The 14974-nt window shown below is 39.0% G+C and overlaps 1 protein-coding gene across 19 annotated transcripts in view; it reads right to left on the minus strand.

Annotated features, from left to right (window-relative positions):
- Positions 1-14583, minus strand: part of LOC116873824 (putative RNA-binding protein Luc7-like 2) — a 60242-nt gene extending 45659 nt beyond the window's left edge. The window contains exons 1-3 of one of the 19 annotated variants that reach the window (XM_032867938.1): positions 14152-14583; positions 11131-11214; positions 551-621 (exon numbers count right to left, since the gene is read on the minus strand). In XM_032867938.1, coding sequence (XP_032723829.1) covers positions 551-621; positions 11131-11168 — 109 coding nt within the window. In that variant the 5' untranslated portion in view covers positions 11169-11214; positions 14152-14583. The other 18 variants (XM_032868011.1, XM_032868031.1, XM_032867929.1 and 15 more) reach the window with 18 other exon arrangements.
- Positions 14584-14974: the final 391 nt, after the last annotated feature.

Here is a 14974-nt window from a genome sequence, read left to right on the forward strand (position 1 = left end):
GGTACCAAAAGAGATTGTAAATACCTCTGTACTTAACATGATGCTTGGGGCACTCCAAAAACTCATCTAGAAGTGATTCAATTATTTAAATCAATTTGTTTTTCACATGTGAATAACAGAAAGGTTAAACCTTTGCCCCTTTCACATGGACTTTGACATTACTTCACATGGACATGACATTACTTTGAAGAACTTAATGCGAAGTCAACTAAATATGTCATTTTTAGGTGGCGTAAGATTTTGTTCAAATTGTTTTAACTCCATTAAAAAGACTTAAAGAAAATTCTCATTTGTAATCAGGGTATATAAAATTTAAGAAAAGTAATTTATAGCTAAAATGATAGCTTCAGAGCAGTTCAACAATAGGTTTTCTAGAGGCTAATCTCTAGTTAAAGTAGGTTATTTTTGACACCACAATTTGGAATAAATCATTTAGTGTTCACGCCTGCTACTATAATAAAGGTTATTTTGATGGTCCGTTTTTCCTTTTAAACACAACTGCTTTTGTTCCACATTCATTAACACATCTGAAAAGTTAGTGATAACTCACGGCTCGGCGAATGCGGGGCCTTTCTGACACTCCCTTGCAGATTGAAGTAGGCAGGCATAGATACATTGAACCTTTACAAATAAAACAAGGGGCCAGATTGTTCAGTTTGTATAGAATAGACTCTGCCAGCAATTTCAATACAGCATCTAGAAGTACATGTTGACTGTAAAGATTCTTGTATATGAAAACAAAAGTGAACAAAATCAGGGTGTTTTGTTTTTTCAAAATATTGACTTAACAAGTGTAACCCTACATAAGAGTATGACTGACCACAGGAAAAAGTCCAATGCTGAAACTCTGGGAAATGGTCTCTGGGCCAAGAGGGGTTTTAAAAAAATGCTTTTTAAAAGATATTATCTCATTAAAACTTTGGTGAGGGCCGGGCCTAAATTCACATTAGAATGGTACTACAATAAGCAGCACCAGAAGGGCAATGCTATATATTAGGTTTTTTTTTTGCTTACTGGCATGTATGAAAAAAAAATGTCTTATTTTTAAACTGTACCCAAATTACGCTAAGAATTTTAAAGATGATGTAACTTTTTTAAATAGGAAAAAAAAAAAAGACCCTTACATATCTAGGATTCTAACTACTATAATATCTAAGCTTTTTAGCATGCAACAACAATATTGTTTCAATGCTATGTCAAACTAATGGCTCAGCAATATTATAAACCAGGCCTCAGAAAAATACCAAGGTTCTTAGAAGTTTTACTAGTCAAACATTTTATGAAGTAGGGCGACTGTTTTTGCCTCAGAAATCACAACATTAAGTCTAACATTAAGATATACGTGCCCTGAAGACACAGCTATCAGGTACAATATAAACAATTCCAAATACGAATTTAGCAAACATTATCCCTACTGAGCTCTTACAAAAAGCATTATTTCTATAAATGCCAAGAAGCATTTTAAAGTAACTTCTCACTGCGTTAAGAGTGGTTGCTCTAGAAGCGCCTGGGTGGCTCAGCGTGTTAAGCGTCTGCCTTTGGCTCAGGTCATGATCCCAGGGTCCTGGGATTAAGCCCCGAGTCGTGCTCTCTGCTTGGCGGGGCTTCTCTCTCTCTCTCTCTCTCTCTCTCTCTCTCTGCCTGCCTCTCTGCCTACTTGTGATCTCTGCCTGTCTGTCAAATAAATAAATATTTTTTTAAAAAAGAGTGCTTGCTCTATAAACATTTGATAACTGCAAACACAATAAATACAGCTATCAAATAACAGCTTACACATTACAAAAACCTCTAAGACCAAGAAATAATAAAACCGCTAATAATTTCAGATGCAGAAATACCCCAAGATGGACTAGCAACTAAGTATCTGGTAATTGGTATTTTTAAAGTTTTACTTAAGAGACTTTAAGGTTAACATCTTAAAATAATTTGACTACATTACCATGCAGTATTTAATAAACTTATTTGGGCTTATGCCATGAAACGCATAATATAGCTAAACCAACAAAGAATTTTAAAATAAAAATACTGGTAATTTTGGTTTTTATCAAGTTATCTGGCCCAAACCATGTTTTTCAAAAGAAACTAGGTAAAGCAGCGCCCATTTAAAAAAAGGTGGGGGGGGAGACTACAATTAATAGAAAACAATTATGAACCAAATCTTTTAATAAAAAGGATTACTTTGTGAATTCAAATATTTTATCTTTGGATTTTCTGGGCACATATTCATATAAAAATAACCTGAGTTAAAAAACAAAAACAAAAACAAAAAAACAGTTACCCTCTTTCACTAACACTGGATCCAAATGAAAGAATCAAACCTCTTAGTGCACATATCCTCTGTGCTAGTCAATGGGGTTACAAATAGGCATATAATTACAAGCTCTCTACCTTCAAGGAGTCCATGATGTTGACAGAGAAATAGGACAGTTAAATGAAATAACAATAAAGGTAGCATGACCCAAGAGCCAAATGGATGTCTCTAACAGTAGTACTTCAGGAATTCTAAGAGTAGAATGGCCACCAAGGATGGAGAGGTTAGAAAAGGCTTCATACAAAAAGCAGAAGCCAAAATTTAAAGAAAAGATAAGAGGACTCAGACCACAGGAAAGAAGAAGAACATTTCAAACTGGAGTATTATCTTTAACAAAGCTTATGTAGGCAGAAAGATTCAGGGAATAGTAAATACTCCAAGTCAAATTTGGCTTTGGCAAATGGCTACATGTAGAAGAATAGCAAAGCTAGGGCCAGAATAGTATTTTCTGAGTAAAACCTGATTTTTTTCTTCAATCCAGATTTTTAGTGTGTAAACAAAGTTTTAAAAGTTTAAAAATAACAGGACAGATATTAAACCAAGTTATTTGAGTTACAGCAATACAATGTCCTACCCATAAAAACATGGAGGTTTCTCTACCCTGTAACCTCTACAATTATTAATTAGGCTTTGTACATAACTACAACCCAAGTTTTTAGAATTAGTAACTTGATTTGGAACTTTGGTAGGCAAAGTGTTCTTCATTTGAATGGAAGCCTCAAAATTTCTGTTAATATTTATTACTAAGCAACTAATATCAGAGTAACAACTTTCTTTAGTTCTCTCTTTGGTTCAACCCCTTCATGAGTTTCATACATTGTAATTTGTATTTGGGAACACCTGAGTTGCAAGTAAACCAACAAAAACTGGAATGCCTATTATTCCTCTCAAAGTTTCTCAACAAGTTAACAGGACCTAACATGGTACTGAAGCAGTTACACTTGGAGAATACAGATAGGCCACTCTAAAAAGGCAGCTCCAGCCCAGAATGTACTCAAATACTGCTATGCTCAAAACCTCTTCAGTTTGTTGGGAGGGAAAAATAAGCCCACTGTAAATCCCAACACTGCTATTTTATGGTCCTGCCTCTTCTGAAACTGACTTAAACAGTAGTAGTAACACTTAAAACTTCAGCCTAGATGGTATCTGACATCATTTTACATGGTGCATGCTATTTTCCCAATACCCACCCCCCCCCCAGTGCCACCCACCCTCTCCCTCCCATACAAACAATAAATCAAATAAACTTTCATAGATTTAGGTGCTATTTTAAAAACATCAAAATTTTACTTTACCCATTCTCTCCGATGCTCCCTGTATTTTTTTAAGCTGTGAGTGGATGACCATGCTATGTGATCAACAACTGTGAAGGCTAAGCAAAAGTGAACTGAGTTTAGTATCGTAATTAAAAGAACCTTAAACTCTGTAATATTTGACATATATAATGGTATGCGGAATCCTTATTTTACTGCATATTATCAGGCATTAAGGCAAGCAATTTATAAAAACAACTAATTAGTATTTATTTTGTATAGAATTCGCTTAGAGCTTAGCTTAGGGAAAACAGAGAAAACTCAATAGCACACAAAGCAAACGGAAGCAACCCCTAGCTTATAAATGAGGCCAGGAGAGAGAAAGCCCTCCCATATTCTCCAATGTGACAACCAAACCCCTCCCCACAGGTACACTTGTTAGGAGCCAAGTGTCACCATTGGGCTAAGACAGGATAGGTACATTCCCTCTGAAATAAAATCCATACCCCTTCAGTGAAAGGAAAGCAGAGCAAGAAAAAGAAGTATATACCAATAGCTTAGTTTCTCATTTTCCTGTGCCCTCAGAATCATCAAATGCAGAGAAATGTTTCACCCTCTTATTATCACTTCTTGTAATGTATCAGCTACTGAGTCCACATAGTAACACAGAAACTCTATAAAGACTGGTGGCCAATTTCTAGTTTCATACGGGGCAGGAAGCCTGTCCCAGGAAGCCCTTGTCTTCAGGGGTGAAAGCAGGAGATGCCTGCTGCACCATGACTGCTACACTGAAAAACCCATGTGATTACTTTTACACTCTTCTCAAAGTTTCACATCAACTCCACTAACTTCTCCCACCTACCTTTGCTGTTCCTTTAGAATTCAGCCTAAAGCTCATCTATAAGAATGCATTTGTAATTATCCTTTAAAAAAAAAAAAAACCTATTACTCCATGCATTGTTTACACAGTTTAATTCACTGTATATTTATACAGTTGAAAATATAGAATTTGTTTTGTAAAATGACTCATTACCATGACTTAATATATTGTGACTAGAGGGGTTTTGAAACAGTTAACACAACGTGATACATATCAAACTTTTCAGGAATGTATTTATTATGTACTCAAAGATGGCAGTGGGAAAAACCAATTATGGCATTGTCCCTTCCAAATTAAGTCACTTCTATCTAACAGAACTTACAAAGTCATACCAAGTAAGTAGTAGCAAATTTATTTTCCCCCAGAAAATGCAAAACTAAGTGTACTATATGGTCCAGAGAGCTATCCCTCTTAATCCTTCCATTGGGTTTATAGATTTATAATCAAAAGTAAGTAATACTATTTCCCCTATCAGAACCCCCAAAACAAACCCATGCAATGCCCACTGTAGAGCTGCAATGCCCATTGTAGAAACTTCTAGAACAAGTTCATTCTTACTGAATATAATCAAAGATTAATAATGCTAAAGTTAACTTTTTAAATCTACCAGCCTACTTGTCTATGAAAATCCATGTAGGGGCGCCTAGGTGGCTCAGTCGCTAAGTGGCTGCCTTCAGCTCAGGTCATGATCCCAGGGTCCTGGGATGGAGCCCCACATCGGGCTCCCTGCTCAGTGGGAGCCTGTTTGTCCCTCTCCCAGTCCCCTTGCTTCTGTTCCCTCTCTTGCTGTGTCTCTCTCTGTCAAAAAAATAAATAAAATCTTAAAAAGAGAAAAAAAAAAGAAAAGAAAATCCATGTAACAGAATCGTAACCAATGAGACAGAGGAACAGCCTAGTAGGTGAAAAAGCTTACAGGATATTTAAGAACTGACAGAATGGTGATGGAGAAGTGAGAACAGGAATACTAAAGTAGCTACATTCCAAGGGTTCTATTCCACCCCTAATCTTCTCTCATTACACAAGCAAAGACTCTCGGCCACAGCAGGGCTGGTGGTGGAATGGCACTTTAGGATATCTACCAACATGTTTCTCCTTTTAGATTTAAGAGATATATCAGAAAAGCCTGAATAAACTGTTACCTAAAAATGAAGTTCTAAAAGCAGATTATATAGAATGTGTTTTATGGTATATGTCAGAAAGGAAAGATGGTCATTAAAAAGCTGCAGCCTGCTAAATTTTCCATTTTGATACTTACTTGCAGAGCTGCAAATTCTGATACAGTAACACTTATATTGGGAATATCTGGTGCCTTCTATCATCCAGAACTTTCTATACACAAAACCAGAAGTAATGAAAGCTATCTCTGGCTATGAAGAAATAGCTGAAAAGAACCAAAGAGAAAGTGATTGGTTGATTTATCAAAAAGACAAATTCTCGTCAGCTGGCTATAGCAATAAAAGCTAAGAGGAGCCTCCCCAAATCAAAAAATAGTGAAGGAAAGAAATAAGAAAAGAAATGAGAATATCAAAGGACAGAAGTGACAGACAATGATAAAGGAAGTCAGAATGAAAAACAGATTACAATGAAGGAGACTGAGCCTTGCAACTACTCAAACAGCAGAAATACTGTGTCGCGCTGGATACACACCAAATTCGCTAGGATGGCCTCTTGGGAAAGAACTGTGACTGTGAAGTGGAGCAGAAGAACTTCATTTGCAATATTTTGTTTATAGTTTGAACAAAGTAACATTTGTTCACTCCTATAGGTGTCTGATAGTCTTTTGCATTTTTTTTAAGTTTTTGCCAAATTAGACCCATACAATCAACATCATAGAATTCATCAATTAAAAATAAACATAATTGTTCATGTGTAAACCTTCATTTCCCACTAGCCTGTCAGTTTAGAGTCCTACATCACTACTTTATTGCAGATACAAAAGACAACAGAAACCAATGTGTCCATAATCTCTAAGGAAAAGAAGTAACTAAAGCAAATCAGCAACCTGGGGATATTCAGGAAAAGAAAGATTCTATTCCTATTAACAATTACTATACCCTAAAGCACATCAGCCAGTAAATAAAGAGAACACTATGTCCAGGGAAGTATCCCTTTAATACCATGAGGCAAGTAAAATAACATGGGAATTTCTTAAAATACGACCACATGGTTTCCATAATCAACTATTGTTCCAGCAAGCTTGTCCTGCTGTTCCCCTATCCACAAGGTAAAACCACAGCCACTTCACCCACAGTTTCTAGTCCAGGGGTTAATCTTTTATAAGTAGCCTTTCCCAGAGCCAGGCACCTTTCCACATGCCCCTTGTGAAACAGGTTGGTGAAGTCCTGCAGAACTGCTGGCTACCATTGGCCAAAACACTACTGAGGAGGAGAGAATTCAAGCTAAATGAAGTAATTTCACCCTTGAGGGCTAGACGAACCTCTTTAGGGATTCTAGATCGCTCCATCTCACAGGTATGTGCTTCTTCTAGTCATTTCTACTTCAGGGCTTGGGTATGTAGTTAAAACAGCTTTTTCTTTCTCTAGAACGGTATTTTCCAAAGTATGAGATTTATACAAAAGATGATTTTAGGTATTATCCACTTTCACCAACAGGATTTCACCAACATTTTAAGCACCACTGAATCATTTAGTGATTATTTACCATGATTAACTTTAAAAGTACATGATCAAGTCCATACCTCTAATAAGGTAATGTTTAGCATGTGTGACAACAGAGTCTAAGCTTTTTCTTGAATTTTTTTGAGTCTAAGTTTTATCTCTTAAAATATCATGTTGTTGGGGAGCTTGGGTGGCTCAGTTGTTGTCTGCCTTTGGCTCAGGTCATGATCCTAGGGTCCTGGGATCAAGCCCTGCTTCAGGCTCCTTGTTCAGCGGGAAGTCTACTTCTCCCTCTCCTACTCTCCGTCCTTGTGTTCCCTCTCTCTGTCAAATAAATAAGTAAAATCTTGAAAAAAAAAGTTAAAAAAAAATACCATGTTGTTCTCATTGTATTTTTCTGGTGACATAAATTTTCATTTTAAAATTAAGTTTTTAGAAAGTGAGTTTATGTTTACAAAATATTAAATAAACAGAAAATAGGGTTAAAAAACAGTCAAGGTGGTATGTGAGATGAACACTTGGGAAACACTTATCTAGAACAGAGTTTCTCAAACCTTTAATGCACATGAGAGTCATTTAGAAGGTTGTTTAAATCACAGATTACTGGCTCCAATCCCCAGAATTTCTGGAGTCAGCCCAAGAATTTGCATTTTCTAACAAGTCTCCAGGTACTGCTAAAGTCTGGGGACCACATTTTGAGAATCACTCACCAAAACAGTGGTCAACAAGCTTTTTCCTAAAGGGCCAGACAGCAAACATTTCAAACTCGCCAGCTATAGATATCTCTTGCAGCTACTCAACTCTGCTGTTTCAAGGCAAAGCAGCAAAAGACAGTAGGTACACAAATGGGCATGGCTGTATTCATATAAACATTTATTTACAAAAAGCAGTGGGCCACAGTACCAATCCTGATCTAAAATATACCTTCAAATAACTAAAAAAGGGTATACTGCGTAATCTAGTAACAGGACAAAATAAAGAGGCAATGAACAGCTAAGTATCCCAGAGATAATAACCAATTAATATCCAACTTATTTTGTTGAAAGGTAAAACTCTGGAAAGTTTTACTCTGAAAGAGAAAACTGAAGTCTCAAGATGATAAAAACAAAACAATTTACCATGCATTCAGGAGACATGACAAAACACTCAGCAAGGGCATCTGGTTAAATTCTTTTCATGTTGAATCACACAGGTCAAACATCAATGCACATGGTTCACAACTAAATTAGCACATATGGATCAATATCTAGTGAGGTTTTTTTCTAGAAAAAAATTTTAAAAAGACTCCTTTCACTAGCCCATGTTAAAAGAGCAAAATACATTTACTCGGTTTTTGTTTCTTTTTTTTTTAAGATTTTATTTATTACTTATTTGACAGGCAGAGATCACAAGTAGACAGAGAGAAAGAGAGAGAGAGAGGTGGAAGCAGGCTCCCTGCTGAGCAGAGAGCCCGATGCGGGGCTCGATCCCAGGACCCTGAGATCATGATCTGAGCCGAAGGCAGAGGCTTTAACCCATTGAGCCACCCAGGCGCCCCCGTTTACTCAGTTTTTACAAAACTACTCTATAACCTCAGTCACCTTACAAAAATTGATCAACTGATATATTTTGGCCTTGCTTCCAATTTCTACCCTAGCGGCTACTACTGCATGAGAATTTAAACCAAAAAGGTACAGAATGACTTTTCTGCAGGTGAATTCACAAGATTCCTGTCAGAAATGTACCCTCTTACTCCCTCATTCCTTCTCCTGCAAAATGTTCCACCTTTCATCTTCTTTGTCTACAATTTCTTAGTTGACCAAGTAGCTAAAATAAACGTTTATACTTCCTTGTAGACTATACTAATAGCCCCAGGTTTGTAGGATTCAATCCATTTCATGTACCTTTCTAGAATTCCATCCTTGAGGAGCATTTGCCTCATTGATCTAGTTTTGCCCACACTTAGGTGACCTTCAGTTTTAAGCCATCTACCTATCTTTGCAACCCCACCGCTTGCCTGAACTCTTAGCAACTTCAAGCTTTAATGTCTGTATAAACCACCGAGTACTCAACACCACTATCTGACTCATTCAAAGACCATGATCCATGACACCTTTCCTACCTATGCTGAACGTGCAGCTCACCACCATTTTTCCTCATGTAACATCTTATCCAAATCAAAGCATTTATTTGTTGCTTACAGAGCTTATGTAGTGATAAACAAAATGATTTTTCTTTGGTTTCCATTTATTTCTTTACCCAAAGTAAAAGAATATCTCACAAACATAGGCTTCCTTGAGGAAAGCTAAACGACTGTAGAGAATCCAAGAAGAAAACAAGATTACATGAAATGATACCATTACTATTTTCTGGGCTGTTTTGCAGACAGAAATATTCAGAGTTCAAAATGTAAAATGAGTTAAAGTTTGTTTAAAACAGGCTCACCATATGGATGTTAACAGGGCATTCAGTGTTTTGATATGCCTGAACCTCTAAGTCAAATATTCAGTAGAACTCTTATTTAGCCTCATGTTTAACTACTGTTTAACCTTATTTTTGCCAAAATTTCTTAAGTTAAAAGAATTACAAGCTCTGGAGTAAGATATACCCCATTATTATTTTTTAAAATGTGTGCTTATACATTAAAGGCTATGCCTCCTTCACTTATAATGAACAATCCAAGTGGAATAGAATGGTTTACAACTGACCAAGAAATAAATATGGCTCATTATGCTAATGAGAAAAATTAAAAAAAAATGCTCTCAATGTTGATGACAAGTCAAGAAACACAGATTACAGTAAAGATGACTTTATGAAGAAAATCCACTGAAGATAACACTGCTTCTATCTTTGATTCAATGACTTATTTTGCAGAAAGGCAGCAACGTCATACTATCCTACAGGTTCAAGTTACGTATCACTAAACTTATATTAGGAACAAGTAAATGATATACTGAAATTTATTTTCCTGGTTACCTCCTAGGATGAGTAGTACCCTTTTAATTTTACATTCTATAAAACTACTATACAATGTAACTGACAAATTATGACTAAATGCACTCTATTAACTAAGGAAACACATCACTGTATGTTTAGAAGGATTACCCTCAAAAATAGGTACAATTATCTGAAAGCTTTAACTTGCCCTAGACATTCCCTAACCATAATGGGCAACTAATGCTGCAATAAAATTCTATTCTGTTTTCTACATTCTATTAGTTCACTGGTCGCTTGGGACATGAACTAGAGGAAGGGGAGATGCTGGGGATGATTGTCATTCCCCGCCCGTTTTAACCTTTCCAAGATGATCTCTGCCATTTAAAGGCTGTAAGTAATTAAAAAATATGGAGTCCTCAAACTACTTCTCTAAATCCCCTGGTTTCTAATCTCAGGATATAATCTAAATTCATACCCACAATTTTGTTTAATTCCTATCCCTTGCACCTTGCCAGGCCTTTTAGGGGTCAGGACCAGAGGCTTATAACCAAAATCTATTTGCTGGCAAAAGTTTTAGCTAAGGGACATTCCTGCAATTAACCAAACTCAGAAAAAATAACTAGTCTATGCAAGGACACTGAGTTCCTCCAACTTGAATTCTCCTTTGCTGATCCTCCCTCCTTTCAAATGGACTATGCTCAGGGAGAAAAAAAAATTATCCCTCTCCCGTCTACTAATGCCAACAACTACAACAAAAAGGTATTTATAAAGATTAATTTACCTCAAACTTCAGATAAAATAACATACTAATTTATATCTACTTATGGTTCCTCTCTCTTAAAAAAACTTAAAATATACTTATTTTTCAACATTTTTTGAGTGTAACATAGTAAATTATTTGGTTTCCCATTTAACAGATTATTGATTTAACTTGAGGCAAAAAAGGTTAAGTGACTTACCCAAGGTTACAATTAGAGGTACAGCTGGGGCTAGAAACCAGGTCTCCTGAGTCTCAGCCCAGGGCTCTTTTCCTTAGCCCATGATGCCTTATCAGAAAAATCCAAATACAGTCAGACCCCCAGTTACATGGGTATGAGTTACACTGATTCACATATACAAACTTTATATAGTGTGACCAATGTTTCAACTCACGCGGTACCCTGCTTCCATTTATGCAGTATGCCAGGCATCGGCACGATTTTCAGTGGCACACAGGCGGTTGCCACCACCAGGGCCCTAGGCAAAATTGCAAAGAAGGCAAAGTTTGTCTTTGGCCCTCCCACCACCCTTATGCATTTCCTCTCCCACCACCTGGTCATCCCCCTGCCCAGCCTCCCAGCACCATCATGCTGCCCTCTGGTTGTCCAACGCCCCCCACTTCCACCACTCACCCAAGACTGTCCTTTCTGGGAGTGCCCAGTGATCCAAAATTACCTCTCCATTTCCCTGACACTAAAATTCCTATTTCTGAGAATTTCAATAAAAATTAGGTAATCTACAGGTTTAGCTGAATTAAGTAACTCAAAATAAGGTACTTTTAATAGACTTACATCTCCAAAGAGCTTAAAAAAGAACTTAATAAAAACTGAGTCAGAAGGGAAGAAGGAATAAGTATTTTTATAGGTGGAGGAGAGGGGAAGGTGAAAGGGAAACAAAGTTTTCCCAGTGCCCTAGGCCTCTTGTGCCACTTCAGATTCCCTTAGAGACAGGCCACTAAAGGTTGAGGAGGGGTTATTACAACCTTGAGTCACACGATCCCAGAAGACAGTAGTTGTTTTACAGTCAGTCTCTGGGATGATTGTTTTGGGGGGGGGGTGCGGAACCGCCTTAAGCACACCCTCCCCTACCTACCTTTTCCATCTCTCTCCCACCTCTTGGATCCCCATTTCCACCTCTAGTGCCAAAGACACCCAACAGCATTCCCTGTAAGCTGTTCCTTTGTCCAATACAAAGCTTTCCATTTTATGGTTTTAAAATTATATGGTGTTATTCAGGAACATATTCTCCTACCCCTGGATAACTTGAAGTTTACTGTATGCTAAAGAAGAACAATCCTAATTATTTAAAGGTCCTGAATCGTAAGATGAAATATGTAAACTCATTATCTGGTCAGGAAAAGAATGTTCTGATTCTTATCTTGTATACATAAAAGAATATGGGTATCTAAAAAAACATTCATTTCTTTTCCTTCAAAGTAGTAGGTTTCTTACTTCTGGCCCAACACAGCAGTGAAAATCCAGTCATTTCAGCTAAATAATATCGTGGACTCGTTAACATGAGTTCATTGGTAAATCCTCTTAGTCTGGAGGCAAAAAAAATCCGGTAACATACACATAAAAAATGTAAATTTATTTGTATACAAAGCAGAATGGATTTTAAGAAATCCATGTTTCTGCTGACTACACACACAAGAATATATTTATATATATATACATATATATATTTTTTTTTAATGTAGCTTTGCAATACTAGATTGGCTACCTCATTTGGAAATGTATCAGGTGATATCAGGTGACAGCAATTACTTTGATCCAACTACCCTCCCAGTGAAATTAGAAAATTCAATCCATGCAGAAGGTACCAAAAATGGTATCCATCTAGGATTAAAAGGTTCATGTAAAATCTTAAATGATTTTCTTACTTTTATTACAAAAATTACTCTGTCAGCTAAAATCCTGAATTAGGTCTCTTCCCAATACAGTCTTCATTATGGAAAAGGAGCAATGTTAAGACATGCTGCAGTTATAAAAGAACCATTCTTATCTAACAGTGAAAAATGAACAGGTAAAAAAGTTTCAGGGGCATTTTTAATTAATGTTAACTTTCAAGGGTTTACTACACAAAATTCATTTCCTTCCCAATTTTCCCCTCCTCTCTACACAACCACAAGTAGGTTTTGCCACACCTCCACCTATTTGTCTGTACGTCCTATGAAGACAAATTCCCAATATGAGCTTTTATGAAAACTGAACTGTGAATCCTGAAAAGCCATTCTCTGTATGCACTGCGAAAAATACCTCAATTCAGTACATTTTTTTAAATCTACTCACATATTTTGCTGCAAAGTATTCAAGAAAATTACAAGAGCAACTGTTAAAAATGTAAGTGTGCCTTTTTTCTTACGCCAAGCAATTTAAGTAACTTTTCAAGAAAAAAGCATTTCTTTAATGGCTAAGAAACGATCTGCTAAACAAGCAACATAAAAATAAGCAAGTGTTTTGCTTTTAAGAAAGTACTGAACTAGACCTTTCCTCCATTATTAGCATTATTTGAGCTCAATTTGATAATACATTATCATCACCAAAAAAGCAAAAGCATTTCATCTTTTTATTTAGAAATTCTCTTTATGACAAAAATATCCGCAATTAGTAATTTTCTACACAAATTCTAACCTAACTGCCTAAAAGGACCGTTGTTTCCCTCAATTCTATTTCACTGGGCACCACATTTTCAAAATGGTTCTATTTTGGGGCACATGCAAGATCTGTCAATATTTACTGAACAAAGCTTTTATTAAATTCTCTAACAAAATGGAGGTCTCTCGGAAAAAAACAAGCCATAACATTTCTTTTCACAAAATGGGGCCAAACACACCCACTTCAAGAAACCATGGTTTGGGTCAGATTTTTCCATGAGGATTGTTTCTGTGGGGATCGAGAGTACACTTCTGGGACTGGGTTCCTAGTGAAGCTTCTCTCCGGACCCAGGTAAGGGGTGGGGGGCGGGGGAGCAGGGGTGGGGCAATTCTCTCTGGATGCTCTGGAGGGCGGCGGCGAGGGACGATCCCAAAGCACAGGGTTAAGGAATTCAGGGGGAGGAGGCCTTAGCGGTTCACCGGTACCTAATCAGCCACAAAACAGGATGACCGACTACGCCAGGAGATACGTGGGCTCTGCCGTCCCAGACAAGTCAACATTGAATCTCAAACTCTCCTTTCTGCCTCCAGGCCCCGCCTGACCCCATTGGCAGCAGTTCCCGCCAATCCGCTCGGTCACCGCCCCCTAAGCCCTCCTGCCCAGCCCTGATTGGATGGGACGGGAGCCGGGACCTCGTGTTACCAATCTGGGAGCCCCTTACTCAGCCACACACGCAAGCCCAGGTACGCCCGTGGAGCCCCTTCCCCTCGCTTTCCCCATCCCCTCCCCCACCCCCAGGGCACTGGCAGACACTTACCGTCCCGGGAGGTGCCCATCAACTGGTCCAGCATTGCGCGCATCTGGGCCTGCGCCGACATGGCGGCGGCGTAGCGAGCGGGCGGGGGTGGGGCGCAGACCGGGCCCTCTCGGGCAGGGGGGACAGGGGAAGGGGTGGGGGAAGGTGAGACGCTGTCTCAGTTGCCGCCGCCGCCGCCTCAAGGCGTGTGGAAAGGGAGCCGCAGGGCTTGTAGGAGAGTCCCGACTGCGCTCCTCACGACGATGTGTAAGTAGAAGGCAGCAGCCCCCGAAAGCAGCCCTCGTTCCCTCACTCTCCGTCGGCTCTTGGGATAGAAGCGTTACGGGCTAAGCAAGCTCTCGCCTCCAACACCGCCACCCGCCAGAAGCCGTCGGCCCCCCCTTCAGGCTCTGACGCCGCTCGCCGCCACCGTCGTAGGGACGTGAGCGCGCACGCTCCTCGCGCTTAGTTGTTTCCCGCGGGGGCTCCACCAACTGGCGTCCAACTGTATTTGCTCCACCCGCCCCGCCCGGGAGAGGTTCCACCCTAACGGCTCTGGGGCGCGTGCACGCGAACTTCTCCCGCCCCTTTCCCCCAGATCTCGCGAGACTCTGGTTATCAAACGACCCTCGAGCCGGATCCGCCCGAGGCGCCAAACCTCACGCTACCAGCTGCAAGTGGGCCAGGGCTGCGCGGCACTATGCGGTGCTGGCGAAACAGACCCAGATTAGCAAATGGGCCAGAGGGCTACCCCGAGTCGAAAGTGGGTGGAGACCTTGCCCGTCTGTTCGACTGAGGTTAGCAGTCTTAGTAGCTAATAGATGCGTATTTCTAATGATTATTC

The sequence above is a fragment of the Lontra canadensis genome, unplaced genomic scaffold (genome assembly GCF_010015895.1).
Source record: "Lontra canadensis isolate GAN:19392208 unplaced genomic scaffold, GSC_riverotter_1.0 scaffold2, whole genome shotgun sequence".
NCBI lineage: Eukaryota > Metazoa > Chordata > Mammalia > Carnivora > Mustelidae > Lontra > Lontra canadensis.